Source organism: Nomascus leucogenys, chromosome 18, assembly GCF_006542625.1.
Source record: "Nomascus leucogenys isolate Asia chromosome 18, Asia_NLE_v1, whole genome shotgun sequence".
NCBI lineage: Eukaryota > Metazoa > Chordata > Mammalia > Primates > Hylobatidae > Nomascus > Nomascus leucogenys.
The window spans coordinates 85,136,588-85,163,362 of NC_044398.1; the positions used below are offsets into that span (position 1 = coordinate 85,136,588).

General features: G+C 44.9%; 1 protein-coding gene across 3 annotated transcripts in view; it reads right to left on the reverse strand.

Annotated features, from left to right (window-relative positions):
- The window catches only part of TMC7 (transmembrane channel like 7), a 74,005-nt gene that overhangs the window by 23,516 nt on the left and 23,714 nt on the right, over positions 1 to 26,775 (reverse strand). For all 3 annotated transcript variants that reach the window (XM_030798354.1, XM_003266089.3, XM_012497125.1), the window contains exons 3-8: positions 22,343 to 22,491; positions 17,228 to 17,395; positions 15,814 to 15,896; positions 9,784 to 9,929; positions 3,999 to 4,146; positions 1,787 to 1,960 (exon numbers count right to left, since the gene is read on the reverse strand). In XM_030798354.1, coding sequence (XP_030654214.1) covers positions 1,787 to 1,960; positions 3,999 to 4,146; positions 9,784 to 9,929; positions 15,814 to 15,896; positions 17,228 to 17,395; positions 22,343 to 22,491 — 868 coding nt within the window. The remainder of the gene's footprint in view (positions 1 to 1,786; positions 1,961 to 3,998; positions 4,147 to 9,783; positions 9,930 to 15,813; positions 15,897 to 17,227; positions 17,396 to 22,342; positions 22,492 to 26,775) is intronic.

Genomic DNA, 26,775 nt, shown 5'->3' on the forward strand with positions numbered 1-26,775 from the left:
CGCCATCTCCTTCTTCAGATGTTCAAAAAGAGGTATCTAGTACTGTGGGGGAAGAAAACCAGGCTCTACTGGATTTATTAAGGGGATGTATAAGAAGACCCATGTATTCTGTATAAACGGGCAATTTAAAGTATCTTCAAGGGTGTAGAAGTGATTGATTTGAAATTGAAATAGCAATTCCCTGCTTTCACAGTAACAGACTACTTAGACAATATATAGCCATCCACAATAAAAAGTAAATTTCCTAGCCTCCCTTGCAGCTAGGTACTACCATGTGACTAAATTCTGGCCAAGGGGATATGAGTGGAAGTTTTTAGTGTAACCTCCAGGTTATGCCCTTTAAAGGAAGAAATGTGCCCTCCTTAGCCCCTTCATCTCCTTCCCCTTGGCTAGAATGTGGCCATGGTGGTGAGCTATCTTGTACCAAAAGAAGACCATACCCAGCCAGGCGCAGTGGCTCATGTCTGTAATCCCAGCATTTTGGGAGGCTGAGGCAGGTGGATCACTTGAGGTCAGAAGTTCGAGACCAGCCTGGCCAACATGATGAAACCCTGTCTCTACCAAAAATACAAAAATTAGCCAGGTGTGATGGCGGGTGCCTGTAACCCCAGCTACTTGGGAGGCTGAGACAGGAGAATGACTTGAACCCAAGAGGTGGAGGTTACAGTGAGCTGAGATCGTGCCACTGCACTCCAGCCTGGGTGACAGAGCGAGACTCTGTCTCAAAAAAAAAAAGAAAAGAAAAGAAAAAAGAAGAAAAGAAAACCATATCCTAGGGAGGGCAGAGCCACAACATGAACGGAACCTGGACCCCTGATGATTGATTTCATAAAACAGAGCCACTAGACAAACTTGGAATTTTAAAACCACTGCTATTTAGGAAAACCAAGGCCTTAGTTCATAAATAACAGTCAGGGATAAAACCCTAGTCCAGCCTAGTTTTGAATATTGCAAATTCCAGGAGCAGTAAGGATCTCAAACACTACACTTTAGATGCTTTTAAAAATTTCTCTAAGGCCAGGTGTGGTGGCTCACACCTGTAATCCCAGCACTTTGGGAGGCCAAGGTGGGTGGATCTCTTGAGGTCAGGAGTTCGAGACCAGCCTGGCCAACATGGTGAAACCCCATCTCTGCTGAAAATACAAAAATTAGCTGGGTGTGGTGGTGCATCCCTGTAATGCCAGCTACTAGGGAGGCTGAGGCATGAGAATCGCTTAAACCTGGGAGGTGGATGTTACAGTGAGCTGAGATCACACCACCACACTTCAGCCTGAGTGACAGAGTGAGACTCTGTCTCAACAACAAAAACAAAAAAGTTCTCTTAAAAGTGAAACCTGGGCAGGGCACAGTGGCTCACACTTGTAATCCCAGCACTTTGGGAGGTGGAGGCGGGCAGATCACCTGAGGTCGGAAGTTCAAGACCAGGCTGACCAACATGGAGAAACCCCATCTCTATTAAAAACACAAAATTAGCCAGGCTTGGTGTCACATGCCTGTAATCCCAGCTACTCAGGAGGCTGAGGCAGGAGAATCATTTGAACCCGGGAGGCAGAGGCTGCAGTGAGTCAAGACAATGCCATTGCACTCCAGCCTGGGCAACAAGAGTGAAACTCCGTCTCAAAAAAAAAAAAAAAAAAAAGGAAACTGATCACCTCTGATTTGCAGGTCTTGATCATATCAGCCAAACTTGTATCTCCATATGTAAAACAGAAATGACGATGGTATCTACCTCACAGGTTTTCAGTGCACTAGGCATAATATCCAGCCAGAGTACAAGTTAACTTACCTTTTTCATGTGCTCTTGCGAGAAGACAGTTGCTACATATATTGCATAAAAGCATGCCCCTAAAACAGCCAGAACAATACAGTTCAAAAACAGTCTCAAAGAGTAAATGCGTATTGTCTCTTCCGAGGTCCTTTCTGCTATTTTCTGCCGTATTCTTTCTTCCTCCAGATCTGCCTGAAGGTAAAAGAAAATCCATTTGTGAGCAGTGGGATGAAGGGATACTCAGGGATAGAAATTGATTCATCATTCTCTCCCCATCCATCTTTAAGAGTTCTAGCCAGGCGTGGTGGCTCACTCCTGTAACCCTAGCACTGTGGGAGGCCAAGGTAGGAGGATCACTTGAGCCCAGGAGTTCAAGACCAACCCTGGCAACATAGTGAGACCCTATCTCTACAAGAAAACCCAGAAGAATTAGCTGAGTGTGGTGATGAGTGCCTGTAGTCCCCACTACTCGGGAGGCTGACATGGAAGATTGCTTGAGCCTGGGAGTTCAAGTCTGTGGTGATGTATGATCACGTCACAGTACTCCAGCCTGGATGACACAGTGAAATGCTATCTCAGAAAAAAAAAAAAAAAGACATCTTTTAAATATTCATCTCCCCCAAGATACCATCCTAGACTTAGCCCAACTCCTTTTTTTTTTTTTGAGACAGAGTCTCGCTCTGTTGCCAGGCTGGAGTACAGTGGTCCAATCTCGGCTCACTGCAACCTCTGACTCCCTGGTTCAAGTCATTCTCCTGCCTCAGCCTCCCGAGTAGCTAGGATTACAGGCATGCACCACCATGCCCAGCTAATTTTTGTAGTTTTAGTAGAGATGGGGTTTCACCATATTGGCCAGGATGGTCTCAATCTCCTGACCCTGACCTGCCTCGGCCTCCCAAAGTGCTGGATTACAGGCATGAGCCACCACGCCTGGCCTAACCCAACTATTTTTTATGTCTACTAAGGGCCTAAGTAAAGGTAGAACCTCCTATTTAAGACTGCAGTTGGGCTTTGCAATAAATGTGAAAACAGAACTATAAACTATTCATGATATTACTTAAATATAGTATGTGTCATTTCTTCAAACACAATACAGGTGAGGTGTTGTTATTTTTTCTTTTACACAATCTAGTAGTCTCTGCTTTTATTAGGAGAATTTAATCTGTTTGTATTTAGTGTAAGAAAGAATAGATTTGATTTGATTCCTTCCATTTTATTATGCTTTTGATTTGTCCCCTCCTCCTTTTCTTTGATGGGTTTATTAACATGCTATTCTTTACTCCTTTCTCTCCTTATTCATTTGGAAACTCTCGTGTACTTTTTTTTTTTTTTTTTTTGAGACGGAGTCTCGCTCTGTCACCCAGGCTGGAATGCAGTGGTGCAATCTCAGCTCACTGCAACCTCTGCCTCCCAGGTTCAAGCAATTCTCCTGCCTCAGACTCCCGAGTAGCTGAGACTACAGGCATGTGCCACCATGACCGGCTAATTTTTTGTATTTTTAGTAGAGATGGTTGGAAACTCTCTTGTACTTTTTTTTTTTTTTTTGAGATGGAGTCTCGCTCTGTCACCCAGGCTGGAATGCAGTGGCGCAATCTCAGCTCACTGCAACCTCTGCCTCCCAGTTCAAGTGATTCTCTTGCCTCAGACTCCCGAGTAGCTGGGACTACAGGCATGTCCCACCATGCCCGGCTAATTTTTTGTATTTTTAGTAGAGATGGGGTTTCACCATCTCTACTAAGGATGGTCTCGATCTCCTGACCTTGTTATCTGCCTACCTCAGCCTCCCAAAGTGCTGGGATTACAGGCATAAGCCACCACGCCCGGTCTGTGCTTTTTCATATACTCTCCATTCCACACTATTGTCGTAACATTCCCTCCTTACTCCCATTTCTCCTGGTATAAGCAGTGTTTATGACAGGTCCTCCTCAGGTGGAAAAATAACAGTGTAAAGTAGCAGGGTATGGGGAAAGACATCACCTCTTTCCAGCCACTGCGTCCCCACCCCACTTCCCAGTCCCAGTTCACCAGTGCTCCTGTTCAGGTCTAGAGTAATCAACCCCAGTAACGTGTTCGCTGTGAAAAGTTCTTGAAAGCTACAGAGGGGTAAGTTGCCAAGCACCAGGGACAACCTGTCCCCCACCCTTGATCCTCTGCAAGCTGAAAACTCAGGCTCCAAAGGCAGGACCTTGCTGGTGAGGACCCCACCACGGGCAAACCCAGGAGCACTCACTCGGAGCTCGTACCGCAAGCTGCTGTGCTTCAGATCCGCCATGCTGCGGTTAGTGATGCAGAAGTCCCAGCCAGCAAATATCTTGTTGCAGTAGCTCTGAAAGTGCTCCTCACTCCGAATCAGGTTGATTTTGAATCCTTCCACCGACCTGACCCCAAAACACAATCATCCTTCTTATAGAAAGAACAGCAAAAGAGAGTCCCCTGAATTGGCTCTGTCTGAAACTTAAAAAGTTAGACATAGCTGCCTTTTCAGCCCATTGTGACATGGTCAGGTTTGGGGCCATTCTAAATATATGTGGCAGCTAACAAGGTGTCTCATTGTTGATCCTTTCCTTTTACCCATCTAATCGCTTCAATCACAGCTAGAATAAAATCCAAATTTTTTTCCCCAACTTTTATTTTAGATTCAGGAGCACATGTGCAGGTTTGTAACCTTGATAATATTGCATGATGCTGAGATTTGGGGTAGAAATGGTCCCATCATCCAGGTACCGAGCACAGTATCCAATAGTGCTTCAATCCTTGCCTCCCTCTCTCCCTCTCCACTCTAGGAGTCCTCAGTTTCTTTTGTTGCCATCTTTATGTCCATGAGTACCCAATGTTTAGCTCCCACTAATAAGTGAGAACATGCGGTATTTGGTTTTCTGTTCCTGCATTAATTTGCTTTGGATAATGGCCTCTAGCTGCAACTATGTTGCTGCAAAGGACATGATTTCATTCTTTTTTATGGCTGTGTAGTATTCCATGGTGTATGTGTACCACATTTTCTTTATCCAGTCCTCCGTTGATGGGCACCTAGGTTGATTCCATTTCTTTGCTATAGTGAATAGCACTGTGATGAATATACGAGTGCATATGTCTTTTTGGTAGAACGATTCATTTTCTTTTAAAATCCAAACTCCTTAATACAGCTTAGATATCCTATATGATCCAGCTCTGCCGTCGTCTCTCCTCCCATGTAACTGTATTTGCTTTCTCTCCTTTCTATAAATACACAAATTCCTGTTCCTGCCTCTGGGACTCTACACTTGGGAATTCCCATTACCATCTCCAAGGATGATGCTCCTCTGACCCTCCCTGTGGCTGGTCTCCTTTCCATCCTTCAGGTTTTGGCTTAGATAACCCCTTTATAATCCCTCACCTCCCCATCTAAGGCTATAACCCTCACTTTAAGTCAGTCCCTTTTATTTATTTATTTACTTATTTATTTTTGAGACAGTCTCACTCTGTTGCCCAGGCTGGAGTGCAGTGGTGCGGTCTCAGCTCACTGCAACCTCCACCTCCCAGGTTCAAGTGATTCTCCTGCCTGAGCCTTCCGAGTAACTGGGATTACAGGCACCTGCCACCATGCCCAGCTAATTTTCTATATTTTTAGTAGAGACAGGATTTCGCCAGGTTGGCCAGGCTGGTCTCAATCTCCTGATCTCATGATCCGTCTGCCTCGGCCTCCCAAAGCGCTGGGATTACAGGCATGAGCCACCGTGCCCAGCCCAATCCCTTTTATTTAATTCATAGGAACGACACTAAACTGCAATTATCTTATTCATCTGTTTACTGCTTGTAACTCCATACTCTAACTAAATTTTAAATTCCTTGAGAGCAGGTACCCTGGCTATCTTGCCACCTTTATATCCATAATGTATGGACTATATACTTTGGTTAACATGCAACTGACAGATAAAGCAATGACTAAATGACTTAAATAGCATATTAACTATTTAGTGAGCACCTGTTTAGGTCAGATATAATTCTCTTGCATATTTTTATTCATTCAAATGCTTTCATGGAAAAAATACACCTGGCGCTTGGTATAAAATACCAGATGCCATACACAGTCCTCTGTAGATGAAACAGGTTATTTTTAGGATTTGCCAGTGAGGCATGAAGACAATAGAAATGGAAGGAATTGTTATGATCAGTCATTCTGCCAAAGGATTACAGCAAAGAATTTATGTCAGAACCACATGGAGTGCTTTCCCCAAATCCAGGTTCCCAAATGGTTTCTTATCTGAGATTTTCAATTCGATAGGTCTCATGTGGGCTCCAGAAATATGCCATGTTATAAAGCTCATGGTGACCCACCCCAGTTGCAAGCCTCTGATTCAGACCATACCTACATTTTATTTTATTTTTTACTTTTTGAGATGGGGTCTCACTCTGTCACCCAGGGTGGAGTGCAGGGGTGTGATCATGGCTCACCGCAGCCTCAACCTCCCCAAGTTCAGGTGATCCTCCCACCTCAGCCTCCCGCATAGCTCAAACTACATGTACATGCTACCACACCTAGCTAATTATTTGTATTTTTTGTAGAAATAGGGTTTTGCCATGTTGCCCAGAGTGGGTCTTGAACTCTTAGCTCAAGTGATCCACCCACCTTGTACTCCCAAAGTGCTAGGATTACAGGTATGAGCCACTGTGCCTGACCCAGACCTACATTTTATAGATGAGAAAACTAAGATCCAGAGGAAGGAAAATTATTTCCCTATATCCAGAGAGTTAGGTGGCAGAACTGGTGCTACTTTGGTGATGATGATGATGATGATGATAACTGTAATTAATAAATGTCTATAAGGTGCTAGGCACAGTGCTGAGGTGTTCATTCACCTGCCTAGTTTGTTGATCCTCCCAACAACCCTTCCAGGTATGCACATTTCACAGATGAAGAAAATGAGGCTCAAAGAGGTGAACTGACATTCCACCCATGGTCTCGGGCCTACAAAGTCCATACTCTTTGTCACTCTGTGGCACGTCCACTTCCTGGGCTACAGCAGGCCTTTCTCCCATTACATCACACCCAGCCCTCCCTCCATGGCCTTCCCCAGAAAGCAATCAAGGCCTTGAGCTTGAACAAGATTCATAGGTAGATTCGCTGTGCAACTAACCTTATTCATTTGGCCAGGCACGGTGGCTCATGCCTGTAATCCCAGCACTTTGGGAGGCCAAGGTGGGTGGATCACAAGGTCAGGAGTTCGAGGCCAGCCTGGCCAATGTAGTGAAACCCCATCTCTACTAAAAATACAAAAATTAAGCCAGTCATGGTGGTGTGCACCTGTAATCTCAGCTACTTGGGAGGCTGAGGCAGAAGAATTGCTTGAACCCGGAAGGCAGAGGTTGCAGTGAGCCAAGATCACGCCACTGCACTCCAGCCTAGGTGACAGTGCAAGACTCCGTCTTGAAAAAAAACAAAAACATGGCCAGGCGCAGTGACTCACGCCTGTAATCCTAGCACTTTGGGAGGCCAAGGCAGGCAGATCACAAGGTCAGGAGATCGAGACCATCCTGACTAACACGGTGAAACCCCGTCTCTACTAAAAATACAAAAAAATTAGACAGGCATGGTGGCAGGCACCTGTAGTCCCAGCTACTCAGGAGGCTGAGGCAGGAGAATGGCGTGAACTCGGGAGGCGGAGCTTGCAGTGAGCTGAGATCGCGCCACTGCACTCCAACCTGGGTGATAGAGCGAGACTCCGTCTCAAAAAAGAAAAAGAAAAAAGAAAGGAAAAGAAAAGAAAAAAAAACAAAAACAAAAAACCTTACTCATTCTTCAGGGCCCCTTCCAAGGCTTTGGAAGACTCTAGCAATGTGTTCCTATGGTCTTATTTGGGTTTTTTTTTTTTTTAATCATTTACAAAGCATATTTTCATACTCTTTGTCTTAAAGATGGCACTTCCAAATTGTTTAGCCTGTAGGTCCATAAAACTTGGATCTCCCCTGGCACAATCATGGAACCCCAATCAACCAATATTTCTTTACCAAGCATCTCTTTGCCCCTCAAAAGCAGCCTGAGGCTGCTTCTCATTTGTACATAGTACATTTGGGTGGGGGATGGACGCTCACTAGTTCACGTTCATCTCATAGATTCTGACTCAGGATACAAGTGCCCAGTTGGGCATTGGGGTTTTCTTTGCAGTGGTGAATTCTGGTCCTTACGGAGGGCCAAATCTATCTGCAGCACCCTGGTCTCTTCTGCACCTGTGATAAGGAGCTTTGCAGCTCCATGGCTTACAACACTGTGCATGCTCTCACAAGGACAATCAAGTAGGCAAGAAAGAGGCCCATCCATGATACTAGGGCAGAGATGGCAACCCCCCCGGGGCAGAGATGGCAAGCTGTCCATCAAAAATTTGTGGTTCACCTTCTATAATACAGTGTCACTGCTGGGTAATGGCTGCTCAGCCAGGAACAATGTTTCCCGGCCTCCCTTGCAGTTGGCTATAGTCATGTGACTGAGCTGTAGCCAATGGGATGTGAGTGATGTACACCACTTCCTGGTCTGGCCTATAAATACCATCCGCATGGTTCTCCTCCATGCATTTTCCTTTCCCATCCCTCGGCAGAAACTTCGAAGCCACATGCTGAAGATGGCTGAACTTTGGTCAACTTTAGTCCTAGAATACTGTAAGATGAATTCTACCACACTAACCTATGCCCCTACCCAGAACTGTCATGTAAAAGAGAAATACAGGTTTTGTTTTTGTTTTGTTTGTTTGTTTTTGAGGCAGAGTCTGGCTCTATCGCCCAGGCTGGAATACAGTGGCACGATCTTGGCTCACTGCAACCTCCGCCTCCCAGGTTCAAGTGATTCTCCTGTCTCCGCCTTCCAAGTAGCTGGGACTACAAGTGTGTGCCACCACGCCCAGCTAATAAAAAAGAAAAAAAATTTCTATTGTGTTTGGGTCATTGTACCTTTTGTACCTGTTGTTTGTTAAGGAAATTAATACTCTTCTCTTTCCTTGGGAATTGCTCTCTCTCCCTAAACCACTTGTCTCCCACAGGAAAAGCCATGTTGTCATAGGACCCTAGACCCTGGCCACAGCTGAAGGAGCACAGTGCTGAGCACTTGAACTACCAGCGGCTCATTGCAGACACACTGCTCCCCATGGCCATGGTGGAGGGGTCAGGGCTGGGAACCTGAATGAAGCAGACATAACAAGTCTCTTCTAAGGATTTCTGCACCTGTGACCCAGGAGGTCAAGGCTGATGCAAACTATAAGATGCCCTACTTCCCACCACTTAAGAAAGGCACCACTATACCAAAGAATTGAAGACGAGGGATTCTTGCTTTTGATGTTGTTCCTAAGCCATGGCTCCATCTTTGTCCTTCCTGTAATTTGAGTTTCCTCCCTTCCTTGGATCTGTGAGCCACTCAATAACCCTCAGGGCTAGGTTTCTCCTACTTACAACCCAGTAGAGACCTAGTTAACATACACACCGAAGCAAAGGAAGGGGTATGTGTGCAGTGGGGTGGGATTGCCAGATGTGTTCAGTAATGATTGAGTCGAGAACCCCAGGCCAGGCTCACACCTGTAATCCCAGAACTTTCGGAGGCCAGGGTGGGCAGATCACCTGAGGTCAGGAGTTCGAGACCAGCCTGGCCAAACTCTACTAAAAATACAAAAATTAGCTAGGCGTGGTGGCACGTTCCTGTAGTCCTAGCTACCCAGGAGGCTGAGGCACAAGAATCACTTGAACCTGGGGGACAGAGGTTGCAGTGAGCGCCGAGATTCCGCTACTGCACTCCAGTCTGGGTGACAGAGAAAGACTGTCTGGGAAAAAAAAAAAAAAAGAAGAACCTCAGTCTGCTAGTCTGCTACTCCATCCCAAATCCTGACTTCTATTTCTCCTAGGTCTCTTCAGCTGCCAATGTACTCACAAGCCCTTCCCCACAAAACCCACCACTGGACTCCACTCATCCTTTAGGCAATGGCTCCCAGAGCTCCCGTATCTCCAATAGCCTCCAGCCATCAAGGGTAATTCAGAGAGAATGCAAAGGCAGACTTTACCTTTTCACTATCCAAAGAAGGCTCAGGGCCAGGGAGGCGATTGTGCTTAGCAAATACACCAGGGGCAGATCATAGGTGAAGTTCTGAAATTTCACCCCATCAATGGTGTAATGTCCGTAAAAGAGGCTAGTTTCCTCCAGGAAACCCTGAAACGAAGCCAAGAGCATGAGGTCAGACTGGTCAGCTCACTGCAGGGAACCAGAAGAGTAGTCCCTGCCCCAAGGAACACAAGTTCCAGTGTCCCCTTTCCTCTCTGTATCCCCAGAGACTGGAACAGCCCCAGAGGCACAGGGAGTACTCAGTGTTTGGTAAATAAAGCACTGATAAAACCCTGGCATTAAAAATGAACAGGTGGGCCAGGCAAGGTGGCTCACGCCTATAATCCCAGCCCTTTGGGAGGCCGAGGCAGGCAGATCACCTGAGGTCAGGAGTTCAAGACCAGCCTGGCCAACATGGCGAAACCCCCATCTCCACTAAAAATACAAAAAAATTAGCCGGACCTGGTGTTGCGCGCCTATAACCCCAGCTACTCGGGAGGCTGAGGCAGGACAATCGCTTGAACCCGGGAGGCGGAGGTTGCAGTGAGCTGAGATCACACCACTACACTCCAGCCTGGGCAACAGAGTGAGGCTCTAGCTCAAAAAAAAAAAAAAAATGCACAGGTGGCTGGGCGTGGTGGCTCACACCTGTAATCCCAGCACCTTGGAAGGCCGAGGCAGGAGGATTACTTGAACCCAGGAGTTTGAGACAAGCCTGGGCAACATAGAGAGATCCTTATCTCTACAAATTTTTTTTTAAAAAATTAGCTAGGCATAGAGGTGCATGGCTATGGTCTCAGCTGCTCGGGAGGCTGGAGTAAGCCGTGATTGTGCTACTGCACTCTAGACTGGGTAACAGAGCAACACCCTGTCTCTGAAAGAAAAAAAGCACATATAACAAGCCAAAACTGAAATTAAGCATAAAATTCCATGTGCCATAGAATCAAAAAGAATAAAACATTGCCGGGTGCAGTGGCTCACACTTGTAATCCCAGCACTTTGGGAGGCCGAGGCGGATGAATCACGAGGTCAGGAGATCGAGACCACGGTGAAACCCCGTCTCTACTAAAAATACAAAAAATTAGCCGGGCGTGGTGGCGGGCGCCTGTAGTCCCAGCTACTCAGAGAGGCTGAGGCAGGAGAATGGCGGGAACCTGGGAGGCGGAGCTTGCAGTGAGCCGAGATTGCGCCACTGCACTCCAGCCTGGGCAACAGAGCGAGACTCCATCTCAAAAAAAAAAAAAAAAAAAAAGAATAAAACATTAGAACTAAATTTAACTAAAGAAGTGTAAATCTCGTGCTGGGCATGGTGGCTCATGCCTATAATCCCAGCACTTTGGGAGGCCGAGGCGGGTGGATCACAAGATCAGGAGATCAAAACCATCCTGGCTAACACGGTGAAACCCCGTCTCTACTAAAAATACAAAAAATTAGCCGGGCGTGGTGGCAGGCGCATGCAGTCCCAGCTACTCGGGAGGCTGAGGCAGGAGAACGGTGTGAACCTGGGAGGCGGATCTTGCAGTGAGCCGAGATCGCGCCACTGCACTCCAGCCTGGGCAACAGAGCGAGACTCCATCTCAAAAATAAATAAATAAATAAAATAAAATTTAAAAATTAAAAAAAAAAGTGCAAATCTCGGCCAGGCATGGTGGATCATGCCTGTAATCCCAGAACCTTGGAAGGTCAAGGCAGGTGGATCACGAGCTCAGGAGTTCAAAACCAGCCTGGCCAACATAGTGAAACCCTGTCTCTACTGAAAATACAAAAATTAGCCAGGTGTGGTGGCACGTGCCTGCATTCCCAGCTACTCGGGAGGCTGAGGCAGGAGAATCACTTGAACTCGAGAGGCGGAGGTTGTGGTGAGCCAAGATCACGCCACTGCATTCCAGCCTGGGCAACAGAGGGAGACTCTGTCTCAAAAAAATAATAATAATAATTAAAGAAGCTCTAAAGAAACAGAAAACATCCCATGTTTATGGATCAGAAGATCTATGGCCAAATTCCTCAAAGTGATTTACAGATTCAACATCATCCTTGTTAGAATCCTAGCTGGCTGCCTTACAGAAAAACTGACAAGCTGATCCTAAAATTCATATGGAATCACAACGCACCAGAAGAAGAGCCAAACAATTCTGAAGAAGAAGAATAGTAAGGCCTGGTGGCTCAGAAAACTCTCTGACTTCTTCTCCTTCTTTTTTTTTTAAATAAAAAAGTAGAGATATGGTCTCGCCATGTTGCCCAGGCTGGTCTCCAACTCCTGGGCTCAAACGATCCTCCAGCCTCAGCCTCCCAAAGTGCTGGGATTACAGGTGAGCCACTGTGCCCGGCTGACTGACTTCTTATGGTGGGAATGATTGAACTCCTCAAATGATTTCCTGCCTCCATCCAAGGAGGCAGGAAAACTCCAGGAGAGTGAAGAAGAGAACAGATAAAGCAGAAACATTGTAGGTAGGTATTACATAGAGGTTCCCTACAGCATTGCTTATAAAGGAAGGAAATGAGAGGAAATCTGAATGTCCATACAGAGATCAGGCTAGAACACTAAAAATCCATATTGTGAAATATCAAGCAAGACCATGTGAGTGCACAGAGAAAGGTCAGCAGTCAAGTAGGCTGTAAACCATGGGGTTAAATGTTCAGTGACCTCTGGGGAGGGATATTTTCACTTTTACTCTATAAAATCTGTATTTTTCATGACAACTGTGCATTCTTGTGTGTATGTGTGTCTTCTTAAAACAAATTTATTGAAGCTGAGCATATTTACATTATACAATTGTGCATATTTGTATTTTAAAATTATACAAGACAACCGTGCATTCTTATATTATCTGGGTAATTAAGTCATTTGTTAACTGGAAAAGAAAAAGTAGAAGCAGAAGGCTCCATTCTCCTTTCAACTCTCCCAAAGGCCATAAATACATGTCCAACCAGAAGAAACCTGTTTATACTGCCAAGGGCTGATATCAGGGCTATCACCAACCTCTCCCTCAAAATAATGTAACAGTTACAGGGGAAAGTTCTGCTGGGCCTGGAAAATATTTTCTGATTTGATAATGAGCTTGGTTCAATTGTTTTCAAGAAAAACGAGCCCCTGTTTGATCTCTCTGGCCCTCTTTCACTTGTGCCTATTTACATTTAGATTATTAACAATAACATTAAATTAAAATTCAGTTTCCCAGCCACACTAGACATATTTCAAGTGCTCAAGAGTTAGTAGTTCTGGGCCGGGCACAGTGGCTCACACCTGTAATCCCAGCACTTTCAGAGGCTGAGGCAGGCAGATCACTTGAGGTCACGGGTTCAAGACCAGCTTGGCCAACATGATGAAACCCCATCTCTACTAAAAACAAAATTTAGCCGGGTGTCATTGCACATGCCTGTAATCCCAGCTACTCAGGAGGCTGAGGCACAAGAATTGCTTGAAAACAGGAGGCAGAGGTTGCAGTGAGCCAAGGTTGCACCACTGCACTCCAGCCTTGGTGACAGAGTGAGACTCTATGTTTAAAAAAAAAAAAAAAAGGTCAGGCGCGGTGGCTCACGGCTGTAATCCCAGCACTTTGGGAGGCCGAGGTGGGTGGATCACCTGAGGTCAGGAGTTCAAGACCAGCCTGGCCAACATGGTGAAACCCTGTCTCCACTAAAAATACAAAAATTAGCTGGGTGTGGTGGCGGGCACCTGTAACCCCAGCTACTTGGGAGGCTGAGGCAGGAGAATCGCTTGAACCCAGGGGGCAGAGGTTGCAGTGGGCCGAGATCACCCCAATGCACTCCAGCCTGGGCGACAGAATGAGAGACTCTGTCTCCAAAAACAAACAAACAAAAAAGAGTTAGTGGTTCCACTGTTATACAGCACAGGTCCACATTCTCCAGATCATTGCAGAAAGTTCTCTTTCAGACAGACTGTTATCATGCTTACTTTATTGAACATCTATAATCAAGCACAGCTAACTCTCCTATAAAATTTTTCCTATCAGGGAGAAGGTTACAGCATGTGAAGAAACTTTTTTTTCCACAAACAGAAACTTTTCTTGTGGGATGTAATCTAAAGAAATGGGGTTAATAGCGGCTCTGGGATTTGATCCTAACTTTGCTTTCTTTTTTTTTTTTTTTTTGAGACGGAGTCTTGCTGTCACCCAGGCAGGAGTGCAGTGGCGCGATCTCAGCTCACTGCAAGCTCCGCCTCCCAGGTTCACGCCGTTCTCCTGCCTCAGCCTCCTGAGTAGCTGGGACTATAGGCACCCGCCACCATGCCCGGCTAATTCTTTGTATTTTTAGTAGAGACGGGGTTTCACCGTGTTAGCCAAAATCTCATTGCTTTTATGGTAGCTCTAAAAGGTTTGTATTGTCACCTTCTAAAAAATTATTTTGGCCAGGCGCAGTGGCTCACACCTGTAACCCCAACACTTTGAGAGGCCGAGGCAGGAGGCTTCATTGAGGCCAGGAGTTTGAAACCAGCCTGGGCAACATAGTGAGACCTCACATCTCTAGAAAGAAAATTGAAAATTAGCCAAGTGTAGTGCACGCCTGTAGTCCTAGCTACTTGGGAAAATCGTTTAAGCCCAGGAGTTTGAGATTATAGTGAGCTATGATTGTGCCACTACACTCTAACCTGGGCAACAGAGCATGATCCTATCTCTAAAAAAATCAATAGTGCCAAGTTTGAGAAACCCTAGTCTAAAGGGCAAAGATGGCCACTTTTCATAGCTGCAATCTTATTTGCTGAAAAAAGTGAAATAAAAAAATGAAAAACCACAAAATCTGTTTTTTAAGATGGGGTCTTGCTCTGTTGCCCAGGCTGAAGTGTAGTGGTGCAGTCTTGGCTCACTGCAGCCTCAATCTTCTGGGCTCAAGTGATTCCCCTACCTCTGCTTCCAGAGTAGCTGGGACTACAGGTGCACACCTCCACCCCCAGCTAATTATGTTTATTTTCTATAGAGATATGTTGCCCAGGCTGGTTTCAAACTCCTGGCCTCAAGCAATCCTCCTGCCTCGGCCTCTCAAAGTGTTGGGGTTACAGGTGTGAGCCACTGCACCTGGCCAAAATCATTTTTTTAGAAGGTGATAATAAAAACCTTTTACAACTACCATAAAAGCAAAGAGATTAATTCCATTTTAGAGTTGGGGTGGTGGTGGGGGATGTTAACCTGTGATTGACTTAGAAGGGATCTCAGAGAATCTTCATATGCCCATGTACATGATATGCAGGTATATGTGCATATCATCTGAAAGTGCGAGGCTGTGCATCGCACATGTCCCTGTGTGTAATTTCTGGAAAGAAGAGCTATGTCTTTCATCCACCCAGTCTGGGACTCCAAAATGTTGGGGTTTATCAGTGTCAGAGAAATTGTAAACATTCTATCTGGGTTCATTTTCACTGAAGCTTCTTTCTGTGGGGGACCTCGGTATTTTGTTGCAGATCAATACCAAGGTTGAAGGACTAGAGGCCGGTATGGTGGCTCACGCCTGTAATCCCAGTACTTTGAGAGGCCAAGGAAGGTGGACCATCTGAGGTCAGGAGTTCCAGACCAGCCTGGCCAACATGGTGAAACCCCGTCTCTACTAAAAATAGAAAAATTAGCTGGACATGGTGGCACACACGTGTAATTCCAGCTACTCGAGAGGCTGAGGCAGGGGAATCACTTGAACCCGGGAAGTGGAGATTGCAGTGAGCCGAGATTGCACCACTGCACTCCAGCCTGAGCAACAGAGGGAGACTCCATCTCAAAAAAATAATAGTAATAAATAAAAAGAAAGGACTAGAAAAAGGCCAATGGCTGAAAGTGGCAAAGCATATTTCCTGACATTCTAGCAGGCGATGGTGAACATTGTTCTTTCTGATGAGGTAACTGCAAATCCTGTTTCATTTACTGGTACATATGTCAACCAACACTTGTGTTTGGCTCTCACTGCAGAAATTTGGGAAACTGATCTTTAAATCAATCAATTTTTAGTAGAATGAGGAGCTAAACAAAATATTATGTTAAATACTCACAGTGCCAGAAAGCAAGTCTATGATATAACTGTAAAAGTAAATGAGTCCAGAACTGCTTACTGGATAGACTGTACATTGTATATCTGTAAAAAACAAAAACCAGAATGTCAGTGGAAACAGTTTTACAGTCTCTATAACCTGCCTGTTTTTTTTGTTTGTTTGTTTGTTTGTTTGTTTGTTTTGAGAAGGAGTCTTGCGCAGTCACCCAGGCTGGAGTGCAATGGCGTGATCTTGGCTCACTGAAGCCTCCGCCTCCTGGGTTCAAGCAATTCTCCTGCCTCAATCTCCCAAGTAGCTGGGATCAGAGGCATTCACCACCACGCCTGGCTCATTTTTGTATTTTTAGTAGAGACGGGGTTTCGCCATGTTGGCCAGGCTGGTCTTGAACTCCTGACCTCAGGTGATCCGCCCACCTCAGCCTCCCAAAGTGCTGAGATTACAGGCGTGAGCCACCACACCCGGCCATACCCTGCCTGTTTTTCACAATTTATGTGTATAAGCATGTACAGTCATGCATGGCTTAACGAGGAGGATACAGTCTGATAAATACGTCCTTAGGCACTTTCATCATGCGAACTTCACGGAGTGTACTTACACAAACCTAGATGGGATGGCCTACTACACACCTAGGCTGTATGGTATGGCCTATTGCTCCTAGGTTACAAACCTGGACAGCACATTACTGCACTGAACACTGTAGGTAACTGCAACACAATGTTAAGTATTTGTGTATCTAAACGTATCTAAACAAAGAAAAAGTACAGTAAAAATCCAGTATTATAATCTTAGGGGACCACCATTGCATATGTGGTCCATTGTTAATTGAAACATTGACATGGGGTACATGACTGTATATGTATATTACATTTAGAAATGTCATATATATTTGCATATTTGCACATAGATATGTTTGTGTATTTGTGATTTGCCATTTTCAGTCCAAACCCCAATGTGTCCAATACAGTAACATTTCTTTCTCCTTCTACTTCTTGGTTTCCTTCACTATTCTCCCCACACATCTGGGAATACGTCTTTTTTATATATTTTGTATGTAAGTCTGCATGTAGAGCTTGTTTTTTGCTTGTATGTGTGACTATCAATGCTCCAGATAGAGGCTGCTCCATCAGCTTGGGCTCCAGAGTGCACAGTGGACATGGACTGTGAGTGAGAAATGAACCTTTGTGGTTATTTCTCACTTACAGTCTCATACTGTTATGCTGTCATGCCTGCATGCTGTTATTCCATAGCAGTGTGAGCATTATGGGGTCACTTGTTTCTGCAGCATAACCTAGACCATCCTGACTAATACAGTCGCCCAAGAATTAGAATAAAGATTCTTAACAAAGGAAGCATTGCAGCAAGGTACATGGTGAAAAACAAACACACTTCATAGTAAACCAGGCCTTACACTCACCCGTGTCTTTGAAAGGAATGAGCACGAAGCTGCTGTTGGTGATCTTGTATTTTGTGAGTAAGACTGGGAGCAAAACCAGCATAAAGATGATCAGAAATATCACCAAATTCAGCAACACCAGGAATCTCAAGAAGGAGAAATAGGACTGAATCCCAGTGCCAAATTTCCCTGGAAAAAACAAACCCGGACATCATTGACCAGGGGTACTGACACACTACGTATCATAGATTCAATCAGCCACAAAAGCTGAAGCTGGAGGAATCAGTAGCTGGAAGAAGGAAGAAACATTTTATTATTTTTTTAATTGTTAGCTTTAAGACTAGATCTTCCAGTGTTTTAACTTTTCACCTGTAGATCTACAATTAATCTTGAATTAATCACTTGAGAATGGTATGAGGGAGGGCTCAGTATTTATCTCTTCCTTATATGAATTTCTAGTTGATTCAGCACCACTTATTGGCTGTCTTTTTTGGAAATAATCACCTGACCATATATGTATGAATCTGTTTCTGAACTCTATCCTGTTCCATGAGTCTACATGTCTATCCTTACACCAATGCTAGACTGTCTTAATTACTGCAGATTTGTAAGACTTGATATATGGTATCTTTCAGCTTTGTTACTCCTCAAGATTGTCTTAGGTATCTTTGGTCTTTTGCATTTATATACAAACGTTAGAATTAGTGTTTTAATTTTCACACACAATCCGCTAAGATTCTGATTGGGATTACATAAAATATATAGGTCAATTTGAGGAGAAGTGACATATTTATAATATTAAGTCTTCTGATCTATGAACATGGTATATTTAGGTCTTCCTTAGTTTTTCTCAATAATACTTTATAGTTTTCTGTGTATAATTATTGCATATGATTCTTTAGATATATTCCTAGATATCTGACTTTTTTTTTTTTTTTTTTTTGACACCAAGTCTCACTCTGTTGCCCAGGGTGGAGTGCAATGGCGTGATCTCAGCTCACTGCAACCTCTGCTTCCTGGGTTCAAGGAATTCTCACGTCTCAGCCTCCCAAGTAGCTGGGACTATATGCATGAGCCACCATGCCCGGCTAATTTTTATGTTTTTATTAGAGACGGGGTTTCACTATGTTGGCCAAGCTGGTCTCGAACTCCTGACCTCACGTGATCCACCTGCCTCAGCCTCCCAAAGTGCTGGGATTATAGGCGTGAGCCACCATGCCCGGCCCTGACATTTTTGATATTATTGTAAATTGTATCATTTAAAAATTTTCAGTTTCTAAATGTTCGTTGTTGGTATATGGAAATACAATTCATTTTATATAGAGACATTTTAACTTAACAATAAACCTTGTTACATTAACATTAATTTTAATAGTTGTCTTTTTAATTATCTACATGCATATCATTGTCATCTGCCAAAAAAATGGCATTTTATTTCTTCCTTTCCAATTATTGTCCTTCCCCCCAACCATCCTACTACATTGGCTAGAACTTCCAAGATGATTTTGAACAGAATCTGTGATAATTGGCACCTTTTTCCCTTTCTCAGGGAAAAAGCTTTTAATATTTCATCGTTAAGTATGTTGTTTGCTGTATAGTGTTTATAGGTTTTTAAAATCAGAATTAAGAAAGGTCTTATGTATTTCTTATTTGCTAAAAATGAGAACTGAAGTTTATCAATGCTTTTTCTGCATCTGTTGGGATGATCATATAATTTTTTTCTTTTATTCTGTTTTGTGGTAAATTATATTGATTGATTTGCAAATAGAAAACCAACCTTCTGCTAGATAACGATTAAATTGCTGAGGATAGAAAGCATTCTGAAGAGCAAGGATGGCTTCTTGTTCTTGGTAGGAGCAAAGAACTTATTACTGGAGACCGAAGATATAAGATACCCACAGTTTTTTGCCACTCTCTAATACTTAGCAATCTGCCAGAGGCAAGAAATTTAATTATCACACCTGCACTTCATGTCAGATAGCACCTACCCAGCCAAGAAATCACAGGGATAGAGTAACTGCAGAGAAAATCAAAATCCCGGTTCCCAGGGAGAATCTACCCTCTACCACACAAGCCACTTTCTGAATGAAAATCTCCAGAAAGCCTACCACTTCGCAAGAGAGGGAGCTAGACACAGTGGCTAAAACCTTGGACTCTACGTCTTGAATGCCTGGGTTCAAACCCTAGTTCTGCCTCACCTTGCTGAGTGAACCTGGACAAGATCTCAAACTCTCTGAGCCATGCAAATGACAAGTACCTAAATGAAAGTTTCCTTTGAAGATTAACTGAGGTAATGAGTAAAGTGCTTAACACAATGCCTGGTTCATAGTAAATGCTCAATAACAATTAGCTTTTATTATTTTGCTCCAAACATAATGTTACACTTAAATCTCGAGAAAAAGTATGAGTGCATGGTCGAAGTCTTAAATGAGCCAAGAAGCCTTTTAGAAATATGTTATATTCTCCAAATAAAACAACAATAAAAAGGTAGTTCATTGGATAGATTGCCAGTTGTATTTTATAGGTCTTAAAATAGTAAAAATGGAGACAATCATTTCCTTTATTTATCCTACTACATTCCTTAAAAACCTCACAAAGTTTCCATTTTAGCAGTTTTGGGGAGATGTTTGAAAAATGTTTGCTGTAAAATAGATAATCCTGGCCAGGCGTGGTGGCTCATGCCTGTAATCTCAGCACTTTGGGAGGCCAAGGCAGGCAGATCACCTGAGGTCAGGAATTCAAGACCAGCCTGTCCAACATGGTGAAACCCTGTTTCTACTAAAAATACAAAAATTAGCTGGCCTGGTGGCACATGCCTATAGTCTCAGCTACTTGGGAGGCTGAAGCAGGAGAATCACTTGAACCTGGGAGGCGGAGGTTGCAGTGAGCCAAGACCGCACCATTGCACTCCAGCCTGGGCAACAAGAGCGAAACTTCATCTCAAAAAATAAAATAAAATAGATAATCAAAAAAGTGTTTAATGTTTCTAATTTTATATTTTGTTTTTTTTTAATTTTCATTTTTATTTTTACATTAAATAGAGACAGGATCTTACTGTGTCACCCAGGCTGGTCGCAAACTCCTGAGCTCAAGTGATCCTCCTGCCTCAGCCTCCCAAAGTGCTAGGATTATAGCAGGCATGAGCCACTATGCCTGGCTAATTTTGTATTTTGGCACAACTTCCAATTTTTGCATACTTGCTATGGACCAAATTGTGTCCCCACCCTTAAATTCATATGGGGAAGCCCTAACCCCCAGTGTCATAGTATTTGGAGATGGGCCTTTGGGAGGTGATTAGGTTTCAGTGAGGTCTTGAGAGTGGGGCCCCATGATGGGATTAGTGTCCTTATAAAAAGAGACACTGGACCATTTGCAGCCTTTCTCAGAGCATACTCAAAGCACAGGTTACGTGAACACAGCAAGAAGGCCTGTTCAAGCCTCCAAAACTATGAGAAAAAAAGTTTCTGTTTTTTAAGCCATCCAGTCTGCAGTATTTTGTTACGGCAGCCCAAGCCAACTAATAACAATATTTTAATCCCAAATTCTCACCATTATAGGAAAGTAGGGGTTCACAGTATTTTCAGGGCCATGGGAACTCTTTGCAGTTTGGTAAAAGTGATGAACCTCGACTCAAGATAATAAGGCTTTCTGTTTGTTTATTTATGTTTTTGTTTTGAGACAGGGTCTAGCTCTGTTGCCCAGGCTGGAGTGCAATAGCACAATCATAGCTTACTGCAGCCTCAAACTCCTGGGCTCAGGTGATCCTCCTGCCTAAGCTTCCCCAGAAGCTGGGACTATGGGCATATAGCACCACATCCAGCTAATTTTTAAAACTTTTTTTGGAGCTGGGCGCGGTGGCTCACGCCTATAATCCCAGCACTTTGGGAGGCCGAGAAGGGCGGATCACGAGGTCAAGAGATCGAGACCATCCTGGCTAACACGGTGAAACCCCGTCTCTACTAAAAATACAAAAAATTAGTCGGGCAAGGTGGCGGGCGCCTGTAGTCCCAGCTACTCGGGAGGCTGAGGCAGGAGACTGGTGTGAACCTGGGGGGCGGAGCCTGCAGTGAGCCAAGATCGCGCCACTGCACTCCAGCCTGGGCGACAGAGCAAGACTCAGTCTCAAAAAAAAAAAAAAACAACACTTTTTTTTGTAGAGGCAAGGTCTTACTTTGTTACCCAGGCTGGTCTCAAACTCCTGGGCTCAGATGATCTTCCTGCCTCAGTCTCCCAAAATGCTAGGATTAGGCATGAACCACCGCCTGGCTGGGATAATGTTTTTAATAATATGATAACTGTATGTCTGTTTTTAGTTTGTGCATTGAAATTAAAAGTATAACATTTTTAAAATAATATATAAATGCATAATATTTTAATGCATGAAATAGTTTACTAATATTAAAATATTATAATTTAATATTATTTTTAAATAATACTATTTTATGCATTTAATTTAAATGCATAAGATAAAAACAGATATACAGTTATCATATTATCTAAAAAATATGTGTGACAGAATGATCTATGAGTGAGCACCTTTACTGGCACTTCTTTTGAGACAGAGTCTCACTCTGTTACCCAGGCTGGAGTGCAATAGTGCGGTCTCGGCTCACTGCAATGTCCACCTCCCGGATTCAAGTGATTCTCATGCCTCAGCCTCCCAAATAGCTGGGATTACAGGCATGCACTACCATGCCCAGAGAATTTTTTGTAGTTTAGTAGAGACGGGATTTCACCATGTTGTCCAGGCTGGTCTCGAATTCCTGAACTCATGATTCACCCACCTTGGCCTCCCAAAGTGCTGGGATTACAGGAGTGAGCCACTGTGCCTGGTCTTCACTAGCACATTAAATAACAAGATCTAGTGGCAAGTCTAATAACGACTAAAATTTCCAAGTATTCATGGGCATTAACGGTATTCCAAGATAAATATAACAACTGGAAGGGACAGGAAAATATTCACGATTTTTTCCTGGTGACAAAGACACAGGTTCTGCTAAACCTTGTTGTGGTTTGTTGCTCACATTCATCATGGAAAGAAATGCTCAGTTTCAGCTAGTGGAAATGGAGCTGTACTTGCTCCCCAGACACAGAGACTTCTGCGGAGGAGCCTGCAGAGAGGCCAGGGCGGTGTACCTTCTATGCTGCGAATGTCCTCCCGCCACAGCTCCAGGTGGGTCGTCATCTCTCGAGCCTTCTCTAGGAACCTCTTCCAAGACTTGCTGCTATACCGCTTCCACTGGTCCCATTCGGAGAGATACTTCATTTGTGTCTCCTGAATGTCCCTGCATGGAAAACATGATCATGACAACGACAACAACAGCAGCATCAAGACTCAGCATCCCAGCCTGGCACGGTGGCTCACGCCTGTAATCCCAGCACTCTGGGAGGCCGAGGCAGGTGGATCACCTGAGGTCAGGAGTTCAAGACCAGCCTGGCCAACATGGTGAAATGCCATCTCGGCAGGGCGCGGTGGCTCACGCCTGTAATCCCAACACTTTGGGAGGCCAAGGCGGGCGGATCACGAGGTCAGGAGATCGAGACCATCCTGACTCACACGGTGAAACCCCGCCTCTACTACAAAAAAAAAGAAAAAAGAAAAAAAAGAAAGAAAAAAGGAAACGCCATCTCTACTAAAAATACAAAATTAGCCAGGCGTGGTGGCGGGCACCTGTAATCCCAGCTACTCCACGAGGCTGAGGCAGGAGAATCGCTTGAACCTGGGAGGCAGAGGTTGCAGTGAGCCGAGTGCCATTGCACTCCAGCCTGGGCAAGAAGAGTGAAACTTCATCTCAAAAAAAAAAAAAAAAAAGAAAGAAAGAAAAAAGAAAAGAAAGACTCAGCATCTCATAAAACCCCAGCTGAAAGGACAGAGAAATATGTGAGCTCTCATACATTGCTGCAAGGAATATAAAATGCTGCCATCGCTATGGAAAAAAGTTTGGCAGTCCATCAAAAAGTCAAACAGAATAACCATGTGCCACGCAGTTCCACTCCTAGGTACATACAAATAATTGAAAACAGGGCTCTCAAACAAAAACGTGTCATGAGGCTGGGTGCGGTGACTCATGCCTGTAATCCAAGCACTTTGGGAGGCTGAGGCGGGTGGATCACCTGAGGTCAGGAATTCGAGACCAGCCTGGCCAACATAGTGAAACTCCGTCTCTACTAAAAATACAAATTAGCCAGGCATGGTGGTGGGCGTCTGTAATCACAGCTACTTGGGAGGCCAAGGCAGAAGAATTTCTTGAACCCGGGAGGCGGAGGTTGCAGTGAGCCAAGATCGTGCCACTGCACTATGTTGGCCAGTCTGGGCAACAAGAGCAAAACTCGGTCTCAAAAATAAAAAAAAAACTTGTCTTGAGTGTTAGTAGCAGCATTATTGCTAATAATGAAAAGGTAGAAACAATCCAAATGTCCACTGACAGATAAGTGGATTATTTAAAACGTGGTCTATCCACACAATAGAATATTATTCAGCCTTAAAAAGGAATGACGGGCCAGGCACAGTGGCTCATGCCTGTAATCTCAGCACTTTGGGAGGCTGAGGCAGGAGGATTGCTTGAGCCTGGGGTCAGGCTGCAGTGAGCTGAGATCTCACCACTGCACTCCAGCCTGGGAGACAGAGCAAGGCCATGTCTCAAAAAAAACAAGGAGGCCAGGTGCAGTGGCTCACACTTGTAATCCCAGCACTTTGGGAGGCCAAGGCAGGCAGATCACATGAAGCCAGGAGTTCAAGACCAGCCTGACCAACATGGCGAAACCCCATCTCTACTGAAAATACCAAAATTAGGTGGGCATGGTGGCAGGCACCTGTAATCCGAGCTACTAGGGAGGCTGAGGCAGGAGAATCGCTTGAACCCAGAAGGCAGAGGTTGCAGTGAGCTGAGATGTTGCCATTGCACTCCAGCCTGGGTGACAGAGTGAGACTCCATATCAAAAAATAATAATAATAATTAAATAAAAATAATAAAAATAAAAGCCAAAAGAAAAATAATATTTTGTGACACATGAAAATCACATGAAATTCAAATTTCAGTGTCCATAAATATTCCTAGAACACAGCCATGCCAATTCATTTATGAACCATCTGCAACAGCAGAACTGAGTAGTTACAACAGAGACTGCACGGCCCACAAAGCTGATCCTGAGTCTAGAGGGAAGGCAAACATGCTGACATCCAACAACGACAGCTCCCTGGGAGAAGTGCTACAGAAGGGGAGGTGGTCAGAGCTCTGGAAACCTGGAGGAGGCGCCCCAAGTCCAAGTTGGTGTTGGAGCAGGGAGTAAGGAGAGCAGGGGAAAGAAAAGGTGCTGGGGCCTGAAGGTGAGAGGGGAAACGTGAGGAATTTGCCAGCCATCCATGGCACATGGCACATGCCTCCACCCTCCCACCAGTCTGTCCTCCTCCATCAGACAGGGAGCTCCTATTAAAGAAAAGGACTTGAAACTTCCATCCAAACAAGCTTCCCAGTGCTGTGCATCGGGTTCCTTATCTGTAAGTTGGAGATAGTAAAGTACCTACCCTTAGATCAGTGGTTCTCAAGTGGGGGCGATTTTGCACACCCCCCAAGGAACATCAGGCAATGGTTTGATTGTCACAACTTGGGGCAGGGGGACATGCTTCTGGCGTCTAGTGGGTAGAGGCCAGGGATGTTGCTAAACATCCTCCAATCCACAGACAGCCCTCCACAACAGAGAACTATCTGGCCCCAAATGTCAATAAGCAAGAGTGCGGCGGGGTGTGGCGGCTCACACCTGTAATCCCAGCACTTTGGGAGGCCAAGGCAGGTGGATCACAAGGTCAGAAGATCAAGACCATCCTGGCTAACACAGTGAAACCCCATCTCTACTAAAAAAAAAAAAAAAAATACAAAAAAATTAGCCAGGCGCGGTGGCAGGCACCTGTAGTCCCAGCTACTTGGGAGGCTGAGGCAGGAGAATGGCGTGAACCCGGGAGGCAGAGCTTGCAGTGACCCAAGATGGTGCCAGTGCACTCCAGCCTGGGCAACAGAGCGAGACTCCGTCTCAAAAAAATTTAAAAAAAAAAAAAAGCAAGAGTGCTAAGGTTAAAAAAAACCCTCCCTTGGCTGGGCGCAGTGGCTCATGCTTGTAATCCCAGCACTTTGGGAGGCCAAGGCAGATGGATCACCTGAGGCTAGGAATTCCAGACGAGCCTGGCCAACGTGGTGAAACCCCATCTCTACGAAAAACAGAAAAAATTAGCCAGGCATGGTGGCAGGCACCTGTATTCCCAGCTACTCAGGAGGCTGAGGTGGGACAATCGCTGGAACCCGCGAGGCGGAGGTTGCAGTGAGGCGAGATGGCGCCACTGCATTCCAGCCTGGGTGACAGAGTAAGACTCCGTCTCAAAAAAAATAAATAAAATAGGCCAGGCGTGGTGGCTCATGCCTGTAATCCCAGCACTTTGGGAGGCCGAGGCAGGCAGATCACCTGAGGTCAGGAGTTCGAGAACAGCCTGGCCAACATGGAGAAACTCTGTCTCTACTAAAATACAAAATTAGCCAGGCGTGGTGACGCATACCTGTAATCCCAGCTACTCAGGAGGCTGAGGCAGGAGAATCGCTTGAACCCAGGAGGCAGGGGTTGCAGTGAGCCGAGATCACACCATTGCACTCTAGCCTGGGCAACAAGAGTGAAACTCCGTCTAAAAATAAATAAATAAAATAATAACAATAATTTGAAAACCTTGCCTCAGAGGGTGGAGTGGGGATTAAAGGAAATAAAGAGCTTAGAATAACAACTATTAGCAATTAGAATTATCCTTCCTGGCCCGGTGCGGTGGCTAAGCCCGTAATCCCAGCACTTTGGGAGGCCGAGGCAGGCGGATCACCTGAGGTCAGGAGTTTGAAACCAGCCTGACCAACATGGTGAAACCCTGTCTCTACTAAAAATTACAAAATTAGCCAGGCATGCTGGCGGGTGCCTGTAATCCCAGCTACTCAGGAGGCTGAGGCAGGAGAATTGCTTGAACCTGGGGCAGGGAAGTTTCAGTGAGCTGAGATCATGCCATTGTACTCCAGCCTGGGCGACAGAGCAAGACTCCGTCTCACAAAAAAAAAGAATGGTCCTTCCTGTGTCCTTTTCTTTGCCACTTTCTTTGTTTTTTTTTTTTTTTTTTTAGACGGAGTCTCGCTCTGTCACCCAGGCTGGAGTGCAGTGGCACGATCTTGGCTCACTACAACCTCCACCTCCTGGGTTCAAGCGATTCTCCTGCCTCAGCCTCACGAGTAGCTGGGATAACAGGTGCCCGCCACCACGCCTGGCTAATTTTTCTATTTTTAGTAGAGATGAGGTTTCACCATGTTGGCCAGGCTGTTCTCGAACTCCTGACCTCAGGTGATCCACCCGCCTTGGCCTCTCAAAATGCTGGGATTACAGGCGTGAGCCACTGCACCCAGCCTTCTTTGCCACTTTCTAGGGATTCACTGGTAAACCAGATAGACATGGTTCCTGCTCTCATGAGTCTGTTAGTTTCATTTTTCCAGTGAGCCTGGAAGTCCCTTGATGGAAGAAAATATGTCTCTCTCTCAGGTGTGGCAGAGTTT